The 24,379-nt window shown below is 55.3% G+C and overlaps 1 protein-coding gene across 4 annotated transcripts in view; it reads right to left on the bottom strand.

Annotated features, from left to right (window-relative positions):
• The window catches only part of ZZEF1 (zinc finger ZZ-type and EF-hand domain containing 1), a 97,523-nt gene that overhangs the window by 16,880 nt on the left and 56,264 nt on the right, over positions 1-24,379 (bottom strand). For 2 of the 4 annotated variants that reach the window (XM_047709270.1, XM_047709271.1), the window contains exons 27-42: positions 23,793-23,872; positions 21,494-21,587; positions 20,505-20,970; positions 19,775-19,939; positions 16,654-16,773; positions 15,875-16,036; positions 14,344-14,473; positions 12,602-12,740; positions 11,090-11,255; positions 10,188-10,450; positions 9,194-9,354; positions 6,874-7,027; positions 5,410-5,591; positions 4,809-5,086; positions 3,836-4,010; positions 3,189-3,321 (exon numbers count right to left, since the gene is read on the bottom strand). In XM_047709270.1, coding sequence (XP_047565226.1) covers positions 3,189-3,321; positions 3,836-4,010; positions 4,809-5,086; positions 5,410-5,591; positions 6,874-7,027; positions 9,194-9,354; positions 10,188-10,450; positions 11,090-11,255; positions 12,602-12,740; positions 14,344-14,473; positions 15,875-16,036; positions 16,654-16,773; positions 19,775-19,939; positions 20,505-20,970; positions 21,494-21,587; positions 23,793-23,872 — 2,868 coding nt within the window. The remainder of the gene's footprint in view (positions 1-3,188; positions 3,322-3,835; positions 4,011-4,808; positions 5,087-5,409; positions 5,592-6,873; positions 7,028-9,193; positions 9,355-10,187; positions 10,451-11,089; positions 11,256-12,601; positions 12,741-14,343; positions 14,474-15,874; positions 16,037-16,653; positions 16,774-19,774; positions 19,940-20,504; positions 20,971-21,493; positions 21,588-23,792; positions 23,873-24,379) is intronic. The other 2 variants (XM_047709272.1, XM_047709273.1) reach the window with 1 other exon arrangement.

Here is a 24,379-nt window from a genome sequence, read left to right as displayed (position 1 = left end):
CGTCTCCAAGTGCTACGGGCACTTCTTCACCGGCGCACAGGCAGAGCTTCCGCTCCCAAGCAAGCGGAGACAGACGGGACTGGCTCCCATCTCAAGCAACCGGACACTGAAGCACGCGTGAGACCGTGGTTTGCAGACAGGAGGCGACTGGCAGTGCAGACTAGGACCCTGACAGAAAGGACAAGAGCCAGAGGACCCCTCCAAAAGCCTGGCTTTCCCAAGACCACTTCCAGGGGCAGAACGGGGACCAGAATGAGACGCAGAGTCTGGTAGTCTCAGTGAACTGATGAGAAAAAAGGTGAGTCTGGGGAAGTCAAGGCAACTAGAATTTAGGGGCCAGAATGTCACGAAGAAGGGAGAGGCACAGGACACAGAGGCTGTGGGGGCCTCTCCAGACAGCCGCACGAGCTTCATGGCGAGTCTCCGGCGAGCAGGAGCTGCACGCACGGAAGCGCACCGCCCAAGAGAGGGAGACGAACAATTCCCGGAGCTCACAGAGGCCTGGGGACCTTCTGGCTCCCTGCGCCTGGCATCCTACTGGGTGCTGGCGCATGCGTCCTGTTGGGGGCAAAACGACTATCTGAAGACAGTCGCTCAAATGTTTCTGAATCTGATGGAAACCGTAAATCCACAGACCAAGGAGCTCAATAACCCCCAAGAAGAAAAAACAAGAAACTCATGTCGAGGCAAATCCTCAACAAAATGCTAACCCTAAGTGACTAGGTGACTAAGGAGTAGTTCTTAAAAGCAGCCAGAGGGAAAAAAGACGCATTTGAAGACAGAGAACGACAGCAAACGCTGCAGCTGTAACCATGTAAACCACGAGAAAATGGATCAAAAACCTGAAAGGACTCAAAGAAGAGACTCTTGGCCTAGAATTTTGTATGTGGCAAAGTCATCTTTCAAAGATAAAGTCAAAATAAATATTTTTTTTGGTTTGGTAGGACACACCGACCAAAGCCTCTAGCAGGAGACCGTGAGGCAAGCAATGTTCTGGAGTTCTTCAGGCCAAAGCAAGATGGTAGCAGGACGACACCTGCACTTACACACAGGAGCAAAAACCACCAGGAACGGTAAGTATGAGAGCAAAGGAAGAGATGCCGCTTTCTCACTTTAAAACCTTTCTTAAAGTATCTTCTTATTTGTATTATTTTTTATTTTTTAAACAAGAGTTCTTTTTTTTTAAGGATTTCTTTGAGGGGGAGCGAGAAAGAGTGTGTGCGCACACAGACAAGCCGGGGGTGGGGGCGCAGAGGAGGGAGAGAGTGTATAAGCAGACTCCCTGCCGAGCACAGAGCCCAACACAGGGCTCGATCCCGTGACCCTGAGACCATGACCTGAGCCGAAACTAAGAGTCAGATGCTTAACCCACTGCAACACCCCAGGGGGCCCAAAATATCTGACTTTTTAAAGCAGAAATAAATAATGTATTATTTTGAGCTTTATAACACATAGAAGTAAAATGTGTGACAGTAATAAGGATGGGAGGACAGAAATATGAAATCTATGTTCCCTCACTGTATGTTAAGTGATAGAATACTGTTTGAAGGTAGACAATGACGAGTTAAAGGTGAATATTATAAATCCTAAAGCAATCACTAAAAAATTAAGAGATAAAGTTAAAAATCAACTGCGGAAATAAATGGAGTCATAAAAACAGAACAAAACTTCAATCCAAAAGCAATAGAGAAAAAGGAACAACAAACGAGGCAAATAGAAAGCAATCGGGAAGATAGCAGATTTAAACTAAATCACCTTGATAACTGCATTAAAGGTAAATAGTCTAAACATCTCAATGAAAAAGCAGAGATCGTCAGACTGAATTAAAAAAGAAAATTCCACTACATGCCGTGGACAAGAAATCCACTTTAAACGTAAAGACACTTACAGGTTAAAGTGAGAGCATCCAGGGGGCACCTGGGGGGCTCAGTTGGTGAAGCGGCTGCCTTCAGCTCAGGTCATGATCCCAGGGTCCTGGGATCGAGGCCCACATCAGGCTCCCTGCTCAGCGGGAAGCCTGCTTCTCCCTCTCTCTCTGCCCCCAACTCTCTCTCTCTCTTTCTCACTCTATCTTAAATACATAACTAAAATCTTCAAAAAAAAAAAAAAAATACACTGATGAGTCTCTTCTGAGACTGTCTAGGAGACAAATGAGAAAAGACACAAGGTACCAAATCCAGGAACGAGACAAAGCAGCTGCTACCCACACCAGATGAAGAGGAATCAGAGACCTCAATTTAATCCCTAAATAAAGGGAGACATCTACAGTGCTCATGGGTCATGTTAAGATGTCATTTCTCCCCAAACAGACATACAGACTCAGTGGTTCTGAGGGAACTATAGGAACTGACAAGCTGATTCTAAAATTTATACAGAAAAGCAGAGAAACTAGACTAGCCAAAACAGTGCTGACGGAAAAGTAACAAAGTTGGAGAACCTGATTTGGAGACAGCATGAATCTATAATGGTCAGAGAATGTGGTATTCGAGTAAGGACAAATATACAGATTAATCTAATATGACAGAACCCATAAATACACACACACACCCCCACGTGGGTCAACTAGTCTCCAACAAAGGTGCCTGGATAATTCCGTGGAGAACCAGTCTTGTCTGAAACAGTGGAATGTTGACATGCAGCAAAGAGAAAAGACCGAGAGGGAAAAGGAAACCCTTGATGGTCCCTCACGGCGCACACAGCCGTGGCACAGACGGAGCCTAATGCTGACGCTGAATGAGAAAGCACAGGGTTTCAGAAGCAGAACAGGGCATGTATGGTGACCTCCTCCAAGCTCTTCTGGGGTTGGCACTTAGATGTACTTTCGCTGTTCTACTGATCAAGCATGATGAAAGTGACATGAATGGCAGCACAATTACTCCGAGTTATTTTGCACTCACGTAGCTGACTCCAGCATATACTTCTGATGGCCCATCAGAAAACAAACCACCAGCCCACGACAACATTAACTGTTCAGACCCTAAAGGTGCTCCCAGAACCTGGGAGCCATATATACAAACTGAGGCATGGCCTGGGCCTTCCAATTTACCCTAATCCCACCACATCACTTTAGAGATGATGGAAAAGCAGCTCAGGCCATTACAACTTGTTTTTTAAAACAACACATGCAGGGCCACGCAGAGATCTGACAGTTTCCTCCCGTTCTTAGAAACAATAATGAGGCTTAGGACCTGTTTTCCTCTTCCGGGTTTTGACATCAACGATCACAGCCCTGTTCTTCTCCGTGAAGTGCTTCAGGATGATGACGTTATGTGGCTCATTGGCATTATCCACATACACACAGCGGGTCCCCACGCAGAGGACCTAGAATGTGACAAAGACCAGGAAGGCAACTCAGGAGCATGCAGACCCCTGACCAGACCCTCCAGCGGACACGAGCCCAGCCCCCTCCGCTTGTGCCGCCGACGTCAACAGTGTGCAAGGACGGGCACTCCTGAGCCGAAGGCCCGGCGCACCGGCGGTTTACACGCTTGCTGGAGGAAGCCATGTTCTCACGGTCCTCTCCGTCCCAACCGTGAGACATGAGGATCAGAAATGAGAGTGAGATGAATGCCAACTGGGGAACAAGGGCACTCTCAAGTCGTGTGTGACTCACTAACTTAGGGACCCGTTACTCGAACTACCGGCTGATAAAACGAACAGCTAAACTGCTAAGAACACAGTCGAACAGACCATCCCACGATCTTGGAAATACACCAATACTGTAAATGCAAACGATGTGCCCTCCCAGAGACATGTGCTGAGCCCCCGCGGTGCACACGGAGGGCAGGGAGGCCATGGGGACGGGGAGGCGCGGCCCGGCCTCGGAGCCGTGTACCTGCGGGAAGCCGACCAGCACCAGGAGGGTGAAGACGTTGGTGTGCTTCAGCTGGAAGGGCAGCTGCTTGATGCAGTGGTCTGTGAAGGTGGCGATGACGTCCCGCCACTGGGGCGCACCGCTGAGCGAGCGCAGGATCTCTGCCATGGAGCACGCCCAGTCCAAGCCCACGCGGCTGGAAGGCAAGAGCTCCGTGAGGCGGCAGGGCCCAGCAGGCCCCACTCGCTGCACTGCGAGCCACACACAGCTGCGCCCCAGAGCCACGCGCCCACTCATCTGACAACTATCAGAATGACGCCTCGGGGACCTCCGCACTCAGCATACAGTTAGGGCTGAAAACAAAATCTCTATAAAGGATCACACACACATGCACACTTGTGCACACTCATGTTTGAGCACAGAAAAAAGCCTGGAGGGAAACACATTCAAACAGCACCAGGTGCAGGCAGGGGCACCCCGGCGGCTCCGTCGGTCAGGACCCTGGGGTCGTGGGATCGAGCCCGACATCAGGCTGCACGCTAAGTGTGGAGTCTGCTGGGCTGTCTCCCATTACCCCGCTTACGCACTCTCACTCTCTCAAATAAATAAAATCTTTAAAAAAAAAAAAAAAGATGGTGCAGCTGGGGTGACTTTTTTCTCCACTTCTGTTTTTCAAATTTGGTGTTCTGGTCATGTTACTTTATACCAAAAATAGCCCTAATTTCTTCTACCCCAAAGCCTACACTTACTGCTGCCAGGAAAAAACCATCAGAATGCACATCATCAAGAGTTCAAGCAGCAGATAGTGCAGGGCCACACAGCTGTTTTAAGGTGGGTTTTATGGATAATTTCAGCGTCAGCTGACACCTTTGCTAGTAAAACGAATGCTGTTCTCCCAAGAGCGGCCTAGACAACAGCACACTGAACTCAATCAGCAGCCAGACCAGGGGCTTAAAGCAACAAACACCACGAGGGCACAGAGCGCGGGCGCTACCTGTCCAGACACACCGCCCCCAGGCTGAAGAGCAGATGGGTTGTCTTCCAGCCTTCGGGCACAACGGAACTGTCCCCTGAGGCAAACAGGGCGTGCTCGGCGGAGAGGACCGTCACCACCGCGGCATCCACCTCCGCTGGTGAGAGGCGGGCGATCAGCTGGCCAAGGAGCCCCAGCGTGAGGTGGTAGGTCTCGTTCAGGTGGCCTGCGTTTGAGATGACAACCTGGAACATGAGTGGGAGGACGTGCTCCAGGGGCATCGCGGGCACCGTGGGGTCCTGCCGAGAGAGGGAGAGATGCCAGTTCACCACAGGGCCCACGGGAGCACCCCGGTCAACGCCGTGTCCGTCCACATCCTGGTTACACCTGGCCAGGGCCAAAGGGCCCGCACTGTGTCCTTCTTCGACAGCCACCCACAATCAGGTGGAAACAGACACCCCAGGCATCACCCTCTGACCCAACCTCTGACTGGTTATGCTTCTCTCGGGGACACACAGGTGATATGAACACGTGGTTTCAGTACACGACTTTCCAAAAAACACATCTTTTCCACAAATACCACCACCCTCTTCCAAAAGAGAAAACGCCATTTGTCTCGTACCAACTTTAAGGGAGGTAACATGGCTGCTAGCAACCCCAGAATCCTCTTCTGGGAGCACTCAGCAAACACCTGCTCGGGGCTTGCAGGAACCGCTTTCTCCTCGAGGGGCTTCTGAGACAACACGCCCGTATTTTCAGCATCTGTGAGGGAAAATATCACACCTCCAGATGTTGCCAGCTTCTCTGCGTGAGCAAACAGGCAAGTCAACTGCGGCCTGTCCCAGCGCTGCCGAAGAACGCCCCAGCGCGTTGCTGAACCCGCCCCGCTCCGGAGGGTGACCATGACCGCCAGAGGTGAATGCAGAGCCCCGCCCCGGCCTCCCAACTCGCCCCTCCTCCCCGACCTGCTCTTCAGCGCTCCGGCCACCTTCAGCGCCCACACAGCCACCCGCTGGTTTTCATGATGTGCCCCCCTCCTGGGTGCAGGCATACCCAAAGCACCCACAGCCGCAGCTGGAGCACGGCAGGGGCCCGGGGAGCACCCGAGGGAGGAACCGAGTCCATCCGGACCAGGACGCTGAGGCTGGCGTGGACCAGAGCAGACCGGGCCTGCCCAGGGTGGCCAGACTGCCGTCGGGAAGGCAGAAGAACACGCGCTGCACAGAGGGCCATCGGTCCCTTCTGAGAGCCGGCCGCACATGGGGCAGGAGGCCAGGTGCTCGGCCCTGCCTCCCTCATGGAGCGGGCGGCTGGGACAGACGCTGCCTCCCAGGCTGCCCTGATGAGGACACGCTCTAGCACCTCCCTCTCTGGGCTCCTCCATCTCCCTGAAACACAGCTCTGAGCGCAACACTGCTAGCCCCAGACAGGGAGCTCTGGGCCCCCAGAGCACAGCGACCCAGCGCCACCCCCAGGGCGCCATCCCTGTGTGCCTGCGAACGGACTCTCCCCTGTGTTTGCCTGGGCGTTTCCCACTCTGGGATCTTCGCTCGTGCTGTTCTCTCTGCCCAGAAAGCCCTTCCCACAGCGGATCCTGGCACAGCTAAGGTCCCTCACAGCCCAACCTTCACAAGGCTTTCTGGGGATGCCGTCCGTTCCCGTTAGACACCATTGCCACTTGCACCCACCCACCCCTCTCCTATGAACAGAGTCACGTTCCAGCCCAGACTACAGTTACCCTAGCTTGGTCTACACCACGCCCCCCCCCCCAGACTGCAGGCTCCGTGAGGGCAGGAGCTACACGTCTGTCTGTCTGACTTGGTCCCTGTCACACTCCCACAGCCCAGCACGGTGCTTGGCACACAGAAGGCACTCAGAAAACTCGGGAATAACGAGGTGGGAAAGCAGGCAAAGTGAAGGAAAGGCAACTTTCGAAGCGTGATCACTACCGTCGGATACAAAGCTGAGAGACCGCGATTTCTCGCGGCTGTGAGCAGATTTCAGGCTTTGTGCCACAGACCGCTCAGGGATGGGTCTGTGTGTGATCTAAGACAAAAGAGATCAAGGTCATGATGCGAGTCTCCACCTGGACGCCCAGGAGCTGGGCCTCCATCCGCAGGTGAGTCGGAAGCCTGAGTCTGGCACGGAGGACCCTTCGCCGATGACATGCCTTCTTCGTCCACCTTACTTTCCTGCTTGCTGTCTAAAGGCCCGACTTCCTCTGGACCATCTCTCTTGCCCTGGAAACAAAAGGTAAAGGAATTTAGGTTTCTTCTACAAAAGTTGGCTCATTACTGCTGTGATACAATTTACATAATCATTGGCCAGTCTTTATAGACTAAATTACTTTTAAATTCCACAAGATAATGTCCCTCATTTCCGATGACAAATCTATGCTCTACTAAGACAGTAGTCACTGTATCCATTCTCCAGGCATCTCAAAACGCTCCTGCGGCAGAGCCTGCAGTCCCGTCACCCACAGCCCCACGACAATCCTCTACTATCTTCCACTTAGCCTTTAGAAACCACATACGGAAAGTTCTCTCGGGAAGAAGAAAACAGCAAAGGTGTGGAGCTCTTTCTAGCTCACTGAGCCGGCCCACACCTGTGGGAGCTTTATTTTGGCAAGGAGCTTTGTTAAAGGGACTCCTGCTGGAGTGGGGAAGCTTTCCTGGGCTGGAGAGTTGGGCAGTGAGGTGCCCAGGTTGGCAGGATGACAGCCCTTGGGCCAGGGAAAGTCTCTATGATGAGCCTGAAACCTCTTTCTGCAACAAAAACTGAGGAAATGCTCAAAGAAAAAGGCAGATCAGGATGCAGAAGGCAGGCAGAAGAAGCTTCCACTGGCCAAACATGGGACAGTTTCAGCATCAAAATACTTCCCGAAAAGTAGCAGATTTTAAAGATTTTATTTTTTATTTTTTTATTCATTTGAGACAGAGAGAGAATGAGAGAGAGAGCAGAAGCAGGGGGAGTGGCAGAGGGAGAAGCAGGTTCTCTGCTGAGCAGAGAGCCCGATGCAGGGCTCGACCCCAGGACCCTGGAGTCCTGACTTGAGCGGAAGGTAGACACTTAACGACTGAGCCCCAGGCACCCCAGAAGATTTTATTCTTAAGTAAGCTCTATGCCAACATGGAGTTTGAACCCACAAGCCCGAGATCAAGTCGTGTACGCTACAGACTGAGCTTTCAACCCACGGAGTGAGACAAGCCACCCCGGTCGCTGGGGTCTGAGCTGATCTAAGTGGACTCACAGGGAGCAGAGTGCTCCCAGGCAGCAGATATGCTAGGGGCTCGGAGGGCGACGGCACTGTGTCCAGGCTCAGGGGCGATGGCTGCCCCTGATGACAATGTCCTCCCTGCCACCACCGTGTGTGGGTAGATAGAGTGCCGCCCGGACAAGAGGTTTTGTGGTCCGGAAGGCAGCACGCGGGACCGGGCTGAGGCCGGTGCTGCCTCTCTGGCTGAGCGAGGCCGGCACAAGTCTTCAGTGGTCGCCAGCCATCTCTGCCTTATCTTCCCCTAAGCACAGCGGGATCCCAGTAAGCCACCAACACCACACGGGGGATCCATGAACTAGCCAACTTGACAGAGACAGGGGATGGAAACATGGGCCACTCCTCAGGCCAAGGCAGGGGCGCCTGCAGCACCACCTCAAGCCTCGGAGGCGGCCTCCCAGAAGCCACGCTGTGCTCTAGCACAAAGCCGACTTTAAGATTGCGATCGCAGGCGGCACCCGCGTGCAGGAAGGAAGGCTTTCCTTCCACTTCCGCAGGAGCGTGCAAACCACCGTGTCTGTTGGGTAGGCAGAAAGCCCTCGAGATTACCTGTCTGCTGCCCACTATAAGAAGAGCTCCGGAGCACCTGGGGGGCTCAGCCAGTTAAGCATCTGGCTCTAGGTCTCAGCTCAGGTCGTGATCTCAGGGTTGTGAGATCAAGCCCCACATCAGACTCAGCGCTGGGCATGGAGTCTACCTGAGATTCTGTCTCCCTCCCTCACTTCCCCCGACCCCCATGCACACACTCTCTCTCTGAGAAAATAAAAGCTTCGCATATACAGTGTGCGCCGTGGGCCAGGAACTAATCTCCTGGGGTACAGGATCTTCCTTCCTGTAATCCCACCGGAAGGCAGTAACAGGAGTGGTTGACGCTGGCGGGGAACGTACTACAGACACTGTTTAAGCACTTTACGCACAGACGCTCGCTGCAGAACACGACACCTCACGGAAGAGGTACCAGTGTTCAGCCCACCTCACAGATGGGAAAGCAGAGTGAAAGGACGGCAGTCACTTGCCGAGGACCTGACAGAGCAGGGACTGGAGCCCACGGTCCAGGCCACGAGTCCGTGGCCCTAGCCTCTCCGCCCTACACATGGCTCCCTGTCCTGCACAGTAATGCACGCAGACGTACAAGGCAGAGCACAGAAGGGCCTGCGCGCAGCGGGTCCTCCACAGCGTGGACAGCTCTGTCCTCCTCTGGTGCGTGGCTGGGCACGGCGACAGGTGGGGCCCGGCGGTCTGGACCAGATTCCCCATCCGGCAGTATACCAAGAAGACACAGAGTTTTCAGACCTACGTGGGCAACGAGAGAGCGGTCACAAATTTTAGAACAAGGTCATTTTGTGAAAATGCCGTAAATCCCTACATGGAGAGATGGCTGGGTTCTCCACAAAGCAAACCAACACACTCCCAGTAGGACCCTTCCTGGCTGTCTACATCTCCTTGGCTCCTGGCGTCAGGCACCGGACGTCTGAGGAGCAAGGAACACGCGTGCTTCGGGAGCAGCAGAAGCCCAGGACACAAGAGGACTGTCCACTCAGAAACCCTAACAGGACCATTCCATAGTGGCCCCCGAAAACTCCATGTCTATGTCCCCACTGGCGAGCCTGGGAGTTCTGGCACCGCCCATGCGTGGGCCCACATGGGCCTCAAGTCCCCACCGTCCTGGAACAGGGAGCCCGTACTCTGAGAGGGACTCAAACACCTCCGAAGTTCTGCGTGCACACTACGCTCCCCTGGAAAAGTCAAAGCCGTTGCGGTATTTCGTCAAAAGACTCTAGTTCTCATGGAGAACGTGGTTACCTGGAACAGACCTGCATGCCAGGTGAAAACGACGTTCCTCTGGCAAAGCTAAGACCGCCAGGCTCAAATACCAAATTCCGCATCCACAGACATTAAGAGCTTTAGTTATTACTTTTTCTTTTTGACCATAATGTGACTATCTTAGAAAAACTGAATGCATTTCCGCGCCACAGCTCGTCTCAGACACAGGCGGGCATCTGGCATGGCTCGGAGGCAGGGGAGCGCCTGCTGTGGGAAGTAGGCCAGGCTGCCCGGCAGCAGGCACAGTGTCTCCCTCCGGCACGAGCAGCGGGGCCCGCTGGTCCCGCGCAGGAGGACAGTACCTTTTCCCTGGTGGGCCTGCATCAGACAGTCCCCAGCGAGCTGCAGGCATTGGCTACGCAGGGCGCTGGCGCTGCTGCGCTCCCGGGGGCCCAGCCTCTCCCCGGCCGCGTCCTCTGCGCTGGCCAGGTGTGTGCTGTAGAGGGCCAGGGCAGCGAAGAGCAGCCAGGCATAGTTGTGGACGTACGGCTGGATGAGCCTCTGCCGGTCACTGATGCGGATGGTCACCATCGGGTGGGCCGTGACGCCGTGCGTGGGCAAGTGTCTGCAAAGGCAAGACATGTTCATGGCCGACTAGCCTCCGTCAGGGCGTGAAGAAAGCGGGGCCTCGGGGGTGTGCGTGGTCCCACAGGGCGCGGGGACCTCCGAGGCTGGGAGAACTGAACATCTCAACACAGGTGTTAGCCCTCACCCCAGAGGAATGAACCAACACAAACACCAGATGTAGCGTTGCAGGGTTTCACACCCCCCGCCCCCACCAACAGGCAAAACACTGTCTACAGAAACCGGTGGGGGCAGGGGGGATTCCTCACTGTGGAATTCTCCCAGTGTGACAATACCACTTTGGTCATGTGAGAAAATGCTCATCGTTTATAGAGGTGGCCACGCAGTATGTACAAGGGAAACGACCGAAGGTCTGCGATTTGCTTTAAAGCACTTTAGCAAAGAGGAAAAAAGAACACGCTAATCACACAGAGCAAAATCTTCCCAGCTGTTGGGTCTGGGTAATGACTATATGGGGTTTCCGGGTCCTCATCTCCTGAGCTATGGGTACGTCTGAAATCTGTTAGAGCCAAAAGGCTTTCACCACACACACACACACACACACACACACACTCGCACGCACACACGCACGCACGCACGCCCAGAAAGTGTCCTGCGGCCGGAAGTCACGAGAGCGTACCCATAGGAGTATTTCTTTGCCGCGTAGCACCCGTAGCAGAGATCAAAGTCATCACACACATTACAGTTCATCCTCCGGCCGATGATCAAACCCTGGCAGTGGTCACAGGTGAACTCCATGCTGACCATCTCGTGGTCGTCTCCGTGGCCCTCGGGCTTCACCCCGCCTAGAAAAGAACATGAGGCTGAGGTGGCTCGGGCACAGGGCCCTCAGCGGTGCTCACTTCCAAACACGCACCGACCCAGAAGCAGGGCTCTGCCAGGTTACTGCTCAGGACGTCAAGGGCCACAGGCACCGTCTGGAGACCACGGTGCTCTGCCCAGGGACTCAGAGCACACAACTGCTCAGCCATGGTAGCATGGACCGCCGCCATCTCCCAGCGCCACACAGAGTGTGACAGGACGTACCACCAGTTCCCAGCACAACCACCGTCTGGCAGAAACAAGTCCACGTGCCCACTGATGAGCTGCTTCCCACGCAACCTGCACTCTGACAAACATCAGGCATCTGCTGTGTGTTCCTCTCAACCAACACTGAGGAGTGACCAGGGTTTTGTTCTCACGTCTTCATTCCAGAACCACAGAGGAAAGCAGACTCCACTACCTCCAACCCCGTGAGGGAGGAACCGTGCTCATGCCCCGTGTGGTCCCAGCCCAATGGGGCTCCGCGCCTGCCGCCCACTCCTGCTCCGGCTGCCGAGAACCTGGTCGCTGCTGTGACCAACTCCTGAGGGAGCTCCTGCGAGGTGAGAGCCTCCTTCTTGCAGCGGATCTCTGAGGATGTCACCACCCCACTGTGTACAGGTCCACTCAAGGGCCTCAGCCAACTGCCCCAGAGCCCACCTGTGGGCCCCGGTGGCCTGAGCACTTTGACCTGGACACACCAGCGATGCTCACGCCTCCGTCCGCGGACGGGCTCCGTGCTAGAAGGGGATGCATGGCTTTCACACCACCCAGCTGTGACTTTCTTCAGGGACCAATCTGCATCATGCCTCCCACCTCTTCGCCCAGCTTCCCTCCACGGCGATGGTTACCTCTCCCGAACTTTTCTAGAACACTCCGCATCCCTCCTCCATAATTCAGCATGCACACCCTTGTCCTGGGGCACTGCCCAGATGGGCACCGGATCTCTCCTGACCGGGCCACGCACACACAGCACTCAGCCGCTCATGACTATCTACCCGCCATACCTCGGCACCGACACACCAAGATTGGTCAGAAGTTCCGAGGTCTGCTTTTGTGTGGGGCCTCGGACTCCTTGTACACTCTGCCTGGCCTGGAGAGAACCACCCTCCGGAATTCAGCTAAAGGGCCCTTTGGCGCCCGTTTGTGCACAGAGTCCCCATGCCCAGCAGGGTGGCGGGCGGAGGGACGTCAGACACCAGGGCGAGGGTACCTGGGACTCCTCCGCAGCAGGCGGAGAGCAGCCCGGGCAGTACCTCCCCGAGCAGCAGGCAAACAAACGACGTGGTCCCGGGGCCTGGCCCGGGGGTTCCTTGGGCGTGGTGCGCACCTAGGAAGCAGGTCTTGCAGAGGTCCATGTCGCTGCATTGCAGACATCGATAGCGGTGCCAGGGCGCAATCTCGTCACAGCCATCACACGAGATGTCCACGTTGAGCAGGTCACAGTAGCGAGCAATGAACATGTGCATCTGTAGGGTGAAATGCAGGCCATTAGCCAAGACACTCCGACGTGGCCACGACCCATCAGTCACCTCACACTTCACCACCTACTCCGCGCAGCCCTGGGCCAGGGTGAGAAGAGGGTGGCGCCCGGTGTCAACACGGGAATCCCCTCGAATGACCACGCAGGGGGCAGCTGCTCTGATGGACCGAGTCAGGGGCTGAGAAAACCCTGCGAGGCACCAGCAGCAGTCAGAAAGGTCCCGGAGGTGACTCCATGTTGAGACCTGAGGGCAGACAGGCACCACTGGGGGAGGGTAAGGGCAGTGGGCACACCAGACAAAACCCATAGCAAGTTCTACAGGAGGCAACGAGAGGCCAGGACGGTGGCCCCTAGGACTGGCAGTAACTCAGGTCCTGGGTGTAGAAGGTAGCACAGAGCAGGGGAAAACTGGATCACATGATCACTCTGAGCATTCTAGAAAGTTCCTCTGCTACTGATGGAGAATGGACTGAAGGAGGCAAGACCACATTTGGGGAGACGGCCATGAGAGGGGCTGTCACAGCAGCCCCACGACGGGCTCAGAGTGACACGGCACTGTGAGTGAGAGGGCAGAGAAAGGCGGGCATGAGGCACGAAGGAGGCAGAGGAGTGGCACCTTGGGGACGGAGTGGACGCAGAGCAGACGCAGGGTCGCAGAAAGCAGTGCTCGAGAGCAACACCCAGATCTCTAGCTCGGACACTCGGCCGGACAGGGCAGCGCTCAAAGACGCAGAGACGCTGCCTCAAGAGCGCTGTTTTCGCTGGCACTTAAAGGGGAAACCTTTTGGGGGGACAGCAAGGGTGCTGCCCTGAGCAAGCAAGCTTCATGGAAGGTAGCGGCAGGCCTAGGTACAGGTCCTCTACACAGCCCGGAAGATGGGCAACGACTCAGTAAGCGGCGGGACCGTAACCGACCAAGTGGACAGGCCCCATCAGCCCCCGGGGAGATGCTAACGCACCAGAGAGGAAAACGCCCCGCCCGAGCACCATGGAGGTGCTCCGTGAGCCAAGTCGCTGGCACACAGGAGGCATGCAATGCTAACAAAAGGAATGACTCTGAGGCAGGAGATGCACCATATGGTGGTATCAGGGCAACACCTCGTGTGGGGACGGACATGGCAGTCTATCTGCCCAGAGCCTCTGGGCGTCTAAACCACGGGACTCGGGCTGTGTGTGCACGTGGCGGCTCCCGTGCTCTGCAGGCAGCCTGGGATGAACACGGGGCTCCACGTTACTCGCCTACAGGGAGAGAGCGTGCTGCCCGAGGACGCCGGAGCCCGGGCCTTTGGCAACTCTCTCTCTCACCGTAAATTAATACGCCGGCGCCTCCTGTCCCATTTCAGCGCCATAAGCCCACACTCAGAGAGTCCCACTCTACAGGAGGGAGCCGCGCGCTCAGAGTCCGGCCAGTACGGGGTTCAGGCCCCTCACCCCCTACCCCGGTCTCCAGAGCAGAGTCGGAGATAGCTGCCTTCCAGGCTGCGCACAGCCACCGGAGCTCCCCGGGACACAGCCCACTGACATCCCCCCCGCAGTCGCTCCTCTCCACACTCCCAGTCACTTCCGATCACCCCACTGAGAGGGCTTACTTTCCTCTGCTTCTCCGGCTCTTCCTGGGCTATTTTTTCATACCAGGCCTCAAACATGCCATCCTGACACTCGTCCATCCATTCTGAATTCTGCTTGGCATCAGCAAGCTCGTCGTCTTCACTCCACTGGCTGAAAGGAGGACACAAAGAGAGAAAAGAGCACCTCTCCCAATAATCTAGGGAGAGCTGGGTAACACGCTCTATGCCCTACGGGTCTCACAGATGGAACATTTCCGAACCTCTGGGGGGAGGATGTGCGTTTGGTGCAGAGGATCTGTGGGGCTGCTGGCAGAACGATCCATTAAGAGGGAGACGCCCTTTCCAGAGCAGACTACAATGGCTGAGGAACTAGAGGCTGAAAGGCTGTACCTACGGGGTGTAATTCCCCCACATCCACGCATCCTAGTGAACCTCAGTGACAGGCGGTCCCAGCACGCCAGGGAGCCAGGGGCCCCAGAGACTGGCTCTCCCACCAGCTGCTCTTCAGCCCGGATCCCCCCCCCCACTCAGCCCTGGCCCTCAGTCTCATTCCAAATAGCTTCATACAGATCACCTCAGGGGCTCCTTTCAGATGCAAAGTCACGAATTCCCATGATTCTGGTTCATAGTTCATTGCAGCAACCAGAATTTTAAATATGAAAGGATCTGCTCAACCACAAATGCAAACTATTTACCAACCAACAAATACACACTTGTTGACTCCTACGTCCCCCGACAGACTGCCGCCAGGCCTCCTTGCACTCAGCTCTGGGCTGGGCGCTGAGGAACAAGGGGTGGCTGGAGGGATCCTCCAGGACTACTGGGCCCAGGCGCAGGCTCACACACCCACCGTGGCTGTGTCCGCGCACAGAGGGCGATGCCAGCATCTGGGACATAAGAAGACAGGTGCAGGTCTAGCTCCGCTTCCAGGATGCCCAGAATGTCTGAGAAAGTGAAGCCTGTGCCAACACTAAGTCACTAACTTCTGGTTCTCTCCCCATGCCTTCCTTCCCCCGTCTCATTCTTTCTTCTCTATGCACACCAGTGGACTTGAGCAGGGTGGAGAGACACGCATTTCAAGTGGAAAGGAAAGAAAACCCACATGCTGGTTTTTCTCATATCTTAAGTCCTTATAACGTGCAAGAGATTACAATGGCTAAAACCCCATATACAGAGAACCAAAAAATAAAAAAAGGATTCTCTGATTCAGCAAGGTAGACTAGGGTCTCCAAAAATGTTGAGGATCCTCGTCCTCACGATCCCACGACCACCACCACCACCTCCACACACTTCCATGCACCAGGCACTGTTACCAATGCTGAGAAACACAACTCATTTACCCTTCACAACAATCTGAGGAGATAGGTACCCATTACTGTCCTCCAGGCCTAAGAAGGAGGAAACGGAGGCACAGTGGGCTCAAATGAGCAGCCCAAGGTCCTCCGGCTGGGCTATGGCAGAGCTGGGATGCACTACGGGGAGGCTAACGCCAGCATCCGGGCCCTGAACCCCTCTGCTCCAGGCACTGCGGGGTGCGGGACTGGGTTCTTACCTGATCACACTATCGTGGACGCTTATATTTTCTTGTGACATCTTCATGAGAAGATGCGGCAACTGAATGTCCACAAAGAAGGCGAGATCGCCGGGTTCCCAGCCCATATCCAGAAAATGCAGCAGGGCCGTCTGCACACAGGACAAGGCAGGCAGCAAGGACCTAAGGACCCCAGGAAGCTGAGCGTTACCAAAGTCGCCGTCCCCAGACGGGATGACTCAGAAGGCAAGTGGGAATCCAGTGTGTCTCCAGGTGAGTGCACACTCCACACAAGCCCTCCTCCGAGGGCAAGAGTCCCGGAAGCACAACGCGAGGTTCCGCCACACCTGCCACAGGACACTTTATGGTCAAAGAGCGTTAAAATCATGTCTGGTAAGCAGCCGGCCCCTAATTAGCACAGGTCATTCCTTCGGCGCAGACAGAGAAGGAGACCGCCTGATTTCAGGCTCCTGCCCAAATTGGCTGCACGGGATGGCGCTGGGGAACGGCTTCACACCCGTCTTAAAGGTGCGCACAATGCGCCAGAAGCTGAAAAGGACAGGTCATCTGTGCTTACACAAAGCAGGAACCACCCACTTGAGAAAGGACAGAGCACACAGGAAAAGGGCTGGGACGTGTCTGAGTCAGTCCGCGTGTGCAACCGGTGCTGGGGAGCGACGTCCGGATCACCGCTCGCCCTCTCACCATGGGTGTCCACACTCTCACCCTGGACGTGCACTTCCAAAGTCAGCAAACATGGAGCGCACGTGTTCTCGAGACGCGCTAACGCGGTACAGTACCTGTCGTTTATGCTGCGAAACCCTTTCACCGCCTCGACCAGCAGCAGGACGAACTGGTAGTAAGTGTCGCGAACCTCCTTGTGCAGGCGCGCGCCGCAGCCCTCCAAGTGCGCGAAGTAGCTGCACACAGAGGGGAGCAGGGTCACATCTCTGCCGGCCGGCAGCACCCACACAGTCCGGACGCCCTCCCTGCACCAAGCGCACCACGGACGAACGCGTCGCGAGCCCGGGGCTAGGGGGGCGACCGCACGGCAGCAAGGAGTCGAGGAGTCACCCGCCGGGGCCAGGGTGCAGGCAGGCGAGCGTTCCTCCTCCGTCGCTCATCCAGGCCGCCCCAGGACCTTCGCTGCTCACCTCAGGCAGGCCCCTTGGCCCTGCCCCCCCAACCGATGACCCCAGCACCAAGCCCGCGGCCCTTTCCACCTCGACCCTTATGCCCTGGGAGCCTTCAGGGTCCGCGGGAACGACTCCCCAGTGTCCCTGCCACAGTCCCTCCAGCCGGAGGGGCACTCCTCTGAGCTCATCGCCACAGGGACGGCAGGACTCCAGAGACCCGGACTCGAGAGCAGCCTGCTCTACCCCCGACCCCATAGCAGTGGCCTCCACCCCCAGGAGCCCCAACCCATGAGGCTGCCTCACACGCGGCAGCCCCGCTGAGACCCCGCAGCCCTCACCATCCTCTCACCCGGGCGACCACCAACTCCCCGCCGCCTCTCCCTCCGCAGACTGGCCTGAGAGAGCTTGCAGCGCCCTCAGAACAGTGCAGCATAGCGGGGGCACTGCACATCAGGCTGACGAGCGCCGCTCTCCGCTCGGGACCACGAGGCTCCGAGCTACACTTGAACGGCCAGTCAGACCGGCCTTCTCGCCTCGCACTACGATTTCAACCCCTCGTGCCTCTCCTCAAACTGCCACAGCTTCCCCTAACCCTCGTGCCCGGCTGAGGACGAGGACAGAAAGACCACAGCGTCCCCGTCCCGGCACCACCCGACCGGCCCGCACGTCCATCAGCACCACATGGCTCTCGCACGACCTCCCTGACTCTGCCCAAACCGACCCTCTGCGGCGGCCCCTGCCGTGTGACGGACCCTCTCCTCCTGCGTCCAGTGTGATCCGGAAGGACACCGGCCTGCCAGCGTATGAAACACGCCAGCGCCTTATCCTAAAACCCTTAGCGGAGCCCATGTCCCTGGCAATTCTGCCTTTTCCTCTGCTCCCCTTTAAGGCCAAGGTTCTTGAAATGGTTGTGGTCTCTCCCTACCTTGGACCCCCCCACCCAATTTTCCTTTCAACCCAGTCCAGCCAGGCTTTCGGCTCCCAGACAAATCCAGCATGGGCTTCTGTGGCCCCACATCAGCATCGGACGCAACGGACACATTCTTCTCTTGGCTTCGAAGACCCCATGATGCCCTGGGTTTCCCTCTGGATGGCCTCTCCTGCTCAACCTCCTTAGCTGACCCCTCCTCCTCTGCCTGAGCTCTGAATGAAGAGGTGCCCCTCGGGCTCAGTCCCGAGCCCGTTCTTGTCTGTCTCTGCATGCTTCTTGGTCATCCAGTCTCATGGCTGCAAACACAGTCAACGTGCTGACAGCATCCCTACTCTAGCCCCAGCCCTGGCTTCTTTCTAGAACCTCAGACCCTTACCCTGACGCCCTGGGTACCTTTACTTGGATGTGAGAAAAGCAGGTCAAACTTAAGACGCCAAAGCAACGTCTGATTTCTCACCTGTCTGTTTCTTCCGTTCTCTTCCCCTCAGTAAAATCCACCACGATCCACCAACTGCGGAGCCAAGACCCAGCAGCTCCCCCACTGCGGTCCCTTCTGCTCATTCTCCACACCCCATCCACGGGTGCGTCCCAGCAGCTCTGTCTCCAGAGCAGATCCCGAGTGCCCTCCCTTCTCTCCATCTCCAGGACCACTGCAGGCTCCGGAGCCTGCCGCCTCCCACCCAGCCAGCGGCACTGTCTCCTGACTGCTCTGTGTCCGTCCACACTTTCCCCCGGAGTGGCCAGATGTGACTTGCATAAATGTAAAAGACAGTGTGCTCCTCCTGGGCCTGGGACTCCCCAGGGTTCTCCCACCTACAGCTCAGTACCAAATCCGAACACCTGAAACCCTGCCCTACAAAGCCTGGCATCCTCTGAGCCCCGAATCACTTCCTCTGCTGCTCTCCTGCTGTCCCCCTGACTGAGGCACACCAGTCTTCGCACTGTTCCTGGGGCCAAGCCCTCACCCTAGGGCCTCTGCGCTGTTCCTTCGGCCTTCAGTGGGCCTCCCTCTGAGCTCACTGGCCACTCATCTCCTGGTTCGCAGGCTGACTTCTCAGTGCCATTCCCTGACCCCCAGACTACATCACTGTGCATGAAGCCGTCGTGCCTGGGATGGATACAGTAAGCAGACGGAGGAATGGACGCATCTCCTTTATCATCTGTCTTTCCTCAACACAATACAAGCTCCAGCAGGGGAGCCTGGGGGGGCTCAGCGCGTTAAGTGTCTGCTTTCAGCTCAGGTTAGGATCCCCAGGTCCTGGGATAGGGCCCCCCATCAGGCTCTCCGCTCGGTGAAGGAGTCTGCTTCTCCCTCTGCCTCTGCCTGCTGCTCCCCAACTTGTGTGTGCACACGCACACTCTCTTTCTCTCAAAAAATAAAATCTTAAAATGAAAGAAAGGATAAAAGCACCATTAGAAGAAGACTCTTGTCTGCCTCGTCCACAGCTGCACACCCATCTCCTAGATCGGGGCCTGGCGCCAACACTCGGGCAACAGCGGCTGACTGGCTGCCGGAACCACCTTGTGAGGTACTCAGATTAATGTCCTCACTGTGAACGAAAATCCAATCAAGCTCACAGCTTCCGGAAGCCAGCGGGCGGGCGTGGGGACACAGGGAACACAGTCCTCCCTGGTAAAAAAAAAAGCTGATAAACTCACCAGGAGGAATAAACAGGTTTCTGGTATCGCTTACTACAGAAAGAACCCATTTCTCCTTAGGGCGAGAGGACTGACCAAAAACAAGAATTTATATCCCACCCGGAAATAACAGTTACTAATGAAAGATGACTTGGATTTCCTTAAAGCGACCTGTGCCTGTCTTCCTTGCACGTGGGTGCAGGGCGGGTTACTCACTTGGTAAACTCCTTCTGGCAGGTCAGCAGCTCCAGCAGGAAGAGCACATATGGTGGGTGGAAGCAGTGGGGCTGTCCGAGAGACTCCGAGCAGTACTGAATGATCCTCAGGACCTCGAGGACACTCTGCGCCTGGGCCTTCCTTAAGGCAAGAACCTTCACAACGCTGAAGACAGAGGTCGAGTCAGGGGCAGCGAGAGAGCACGAGCAGCAAGAGGGTGACGAGCGCCGGTCCGGAGGAGGTCTGGGCCCTGTCGGCCCCCGCTCAGCCAGCTCGTAGCCCGACCCGAAGCCCGACCCCCCACACTCACACACTCACTAGTTAGAAAGGAACTCTGGTATTTTTACTGCCCCGCAGAGACAAAGCTTTAATTCTCAAAGCAGGAAATCATGAAGACATGCAATCCTTCCAGAGATGCAGGCCCGCTGACAATTTCGTCAGAAAATCTCAAATCCTAAGTGTCTCCCAGGATTAATATGAGAAACATTTATAAATGACGGCTACCGAAACCAATGCTCCTTTTTTTTTAAATCTTCACGTATATTATTGAGATCCAATAATGTACAAATCTTCAGTAACAAAATGCTTCTTTAAAAGGCAAGCATAGTCACCCAGTTTTGTCTGGCATGCGCTGACACAGATCGTGGTCTGCCCCCCAGGTCCTCCTCGCTCCCTGCGGCATACGCAGGAGCCCAGCCTGGCCTGGGCCCCGGGAGGGGTGGCGGCTCACCTGTCGTGGGAGAGGGACTGGTCCTTGACGAAGTCCAGCACGTCCTTCAGCACGGGGTACTTCTCCTTCACTGTGGGCGCTGGCCTGGCCTCCTCCACGGATCGGAAGGAGAGCAGCCGGAGTCGTCCTCGGGCGAAGGGAGGCCGCCGGGCGGGGGCGGAAGGTGACGAGGGCTCTTCGGGGGCGGCAGAGGACAGGTCGGCAGTGGGCCCGCTGCTGGGTGGCAGCTTCGGCGGCACATCCGAGCCAGGACCCCCGTCGCCCGCAGCAGGGGTGCCCACTTCCACGGGTGACACGGAAGCCTGGAAATGCTCCTCGACCACAGAGCTCGTCCTCGGACGCCTGTCCCGTGGCTGGAGGTGATCTGTGTCATCTGCAGCCACCAGCCCGTCACAGCTTTCCTTTGAACTCACTCCCACGGGCAAAAATCTTAGTAACAGGAGACTCTTCTGAATACACTCTTTTGCTGAATGCAGAAAGCAAAGAAGGGAATGGGAAAAAAGTCAAAATTCAACTTATTTACTTTTGGAGAATTAAACTCTACAATTTAGAACAAGAAATACCTCCATTAATAAAGTGACATACATCTCCCCCTGCCCTTCACCCTGTTCTTATGCTCTCTCATTCTCTCTCACTCCCTCTTAAAAAAAAAAAAATATATATATATATATATATATATATAAAAAAAAAATATATATATATATATATATAATAATCTTTTAAAAAAATTAAAAAGGGCACCTGGGTGGCTCAGTCGGTGAAGCATCTGCCTTCGGCTCGGGTCATGGTCCCAGGGTCCTGGGATTGAGCCCCGCGCAGGGCTCCCTGCTCAGCGAGGAGTCTGCCTCTCCCTCTGCCTTTGCCTCTCCCCCTACTCCTTCTCTCTTTCGCTCGCCCACTTTCTCTCGCTCAAATAAATAAGCACAATCATCTCGCAGACGGGTCTCCAGCTTCCCAGCACGTGTCCGCAGAAGGCTGAGCACACTCACCCAGGCCTTCGGGGTTCACCTCAGCAGCTTCCGACCCGTGCCTTCCTTCTGCCTCATCCCCCAGCGTCATCAGGGACTTCTGCTTCATCTCCAGCTGCGGGGACAGTGCGAGCCACACGGTTAGAGCGTCCAGGCAGGGCTGCAGAGGCAGCCGCACCAAGCTATATCACACGCACCCAGCACGCCACCACAGACAACCGCACCATCGTCGTCCGACTCTGGAGGGCACAGCTGTTTCTGTTGGTCCCAGAAGCAACCCACGCTTGGAAGCTAACGGTATATCCGCAGCACTGCCTTCTCTTCAACTGTGCGCTCTTTGGGCGGGCGGCGTACCCCTGATCCCACTACTTTAAGAGTCGTGGGGCACACGGCTGGCTCAGTTGGTTAAGCATCCAACTCTTGATTTCCACTCAGGTCGTGTTCTTAGGGTCCCATGAGCTGCATCAGGCTCCGTGCTCAGCACGAGTCCACTTTTCCTCTGCTCCTCCCCTGCCCCCGTGCTTGTGCATGCACGTGCTCCCTCCCTCTCTCTCTCTCAAATAAAGAAACAAACTCTTCAAGCAGAATGTACAGCACTGGAGCGGGGGGCCCTTGCCCGAAGTCGGCCCAGCACAGACAAGGCAGTGCAGGCTACAGAAGTGAAGGGCTTGCTAAGGCTACACACCCAGGTTCCTGCACAAGTTGGACCAAAACTCGATCTCGGTGCTACCCTGGGCAGGGATGCTTCTAAGTGATGCTGAACCGGCCAGGCAGAGAATGGTGCCCCGAGGGCCAGCGCAGGCCACGGTGCTGACACACGAGGCAGACGGCCACATCTGGGAGAGAGGCTGGCACGTTGTCCAGCCGTCGGCAGTCTGTCCTACACTAAACCAGAAACAGGTCAACTGTCCAATCCTTCCCCTCGAGCGCATATGGTAGCGACTTTATCACTCATTTTCTTACGCCACTACTACTGCCTTGGTTTCCCGCAGCACACTGTCGCAACCCTCCTCGCACCATCCAGAAGACAACACCTTTTAGTTTCTCTGGAGAGGATCTGTTCATTTTGTTTCCATCTACCTATCCGGCATGTCACGGGCATCACTACGTTCTAACTGCTGTGGAGCCTGGCCAAGCCCCTCTGGTTCCTGGGTAATCTCATGCATTAGACAAATCCCGGCACCAGTGATCTGAAGCTACCTGCATCTTTGTCTGACATGCGTGCTAGATGGTTTGAGGTTCACGGACTCCTCCAACTCATCCAACTCAGTGTCTCAAGCGACCTGTGTGTCCCCACGCTCAGCATGTCCCAGAACAAATTCACCGCCACCCCACTGCCCACTCCCAACTCCAGGCCATTCTCCCCAGTCTGGCTCAGGCTTCCATGGCCCAGCAAGTCCCCAAGCCAGGAACATGGGAAGGGTCCTGGAGCCCACCACACTACGGACCACTCACACCAGCCACAGAACCTGCCCACTCTATGCCCAGGGGCAGCTGCCATGTTCATCAAAGAACCGGCTGGTCTCCCGCTCTCAGTCTCACTGCCCGTCTTCCCACTCACAGACATTGCTGCCACACACGACGCCAGGGAACCACCGTTCTCCAGTGCGGGAAGCCTCCCTGTGAAGCGCGGCCTCGCCGCCATCTACGGCCATCAGTGGCCGCCCAGACCAAGAGGCCCCACGGAGTGGTCCTGGGGTTACTGAGGCTGTTTGGGGCTCATGGACACTCTCAGCACTCACCACACAAGGACTTGAAGGATTCTACATTATTTTAGCGATTTTCATGTCACTGAACTTTAGTAAAAACAAACGGACTGGAGAGCTGCTTCCCTTAACTGCGTGACCCCATGGTAGTGACAAGGAAGAGAAGGCTGGCTGAGGACAAAACAAAAGGCTGACACATTGCAACAGCCCCCCACTCCTGGGTGGGACATAGGTGACATTCTTGGAATCTCCCACCCATCTTAATGTTAGTTCCTTGCTGGAGGGCAGAACCACCTTGGCATTGGCAAGGTCTCTGGTATCTTGAAGGTCCTCTTTAGCATATGGAAGTCGCACTGAAACCTCCCTTTCCTTACCTACCCCCACCCCCATGGTACAGAACTGCCACCCTCACAACCCCAGGGCAGCAGCTCTTCCTGCCCACGGGTCCTGTCCCCGTGATTTAATAAACCACCATTCTGCACCAAAGATATCTCAAAAATCCTTTCCTGGTCATTGGTTCCGGACCTCACCCCACTGAACCTCACCTATAATCTAGAACTTCATCAGTGGGAAAATTCACAGCACATACAAACCACATGCAAAGAAAATCTTACCATCCATATTCGAATGCCGTCTGCCAAGCAATAGACCTGGGCAAACTCCTCACTCAGGGCTGTGCTGCCCCCACTTTTTACTGGGGAAAGGAGAGACGACGAGATTATACTCAGTCAACTCAATTCGGTACTGCAGCGTTAAGCACAAAGTAGCTTCTAACTGTCCTCACACAGAGAAAGGTCTTTCTCCTGATGCTCAGACCTTGTGGGTAAGTGGGTGTGGGGGAGGGGCGGGCCATTAACCCATAAACACCAGTAGTGGGTTCTCAGTGTTACCACAAAGTCATTTTTTTAAGTGAACAACATCTGAAATGGACATACTATTAAATTGAGTAAAATATTTAAAACATATAAAAGTAAAATACCAAAAATATTAAAAGTAAAATAAAAAGTATTAAAAGTAAGTAAAAATAACTACTAAGATGAAAAAAGTTCACGGTATAAATTAAGTAAAAAAAAAGGGTTTTGAAACAGTATAAGTACAAAATTACCTACTTAACAACACTATACTTATTAGAAATCTGTGTACATACATGACATATATGACACATACACAGATACATATGCCATATGAATATGCCTAGATA

Source organism: Lutra lutra, chromosome 16, assembly GCF_902655055.1.
Source record: "Lutra lutra chromosome 16, mLutLut1.2, whole genome shotgun sequence".
NCBI lineage: Eukaryota > Metazoa > Chordata > Mammalia > Carnivora > Mustelidae > Lutra > Lutra lutra.
Note: the sequence above shows the minus strand (reverse complement) of the source record. Positions and strands in the feature narration are given on the sequence as shown.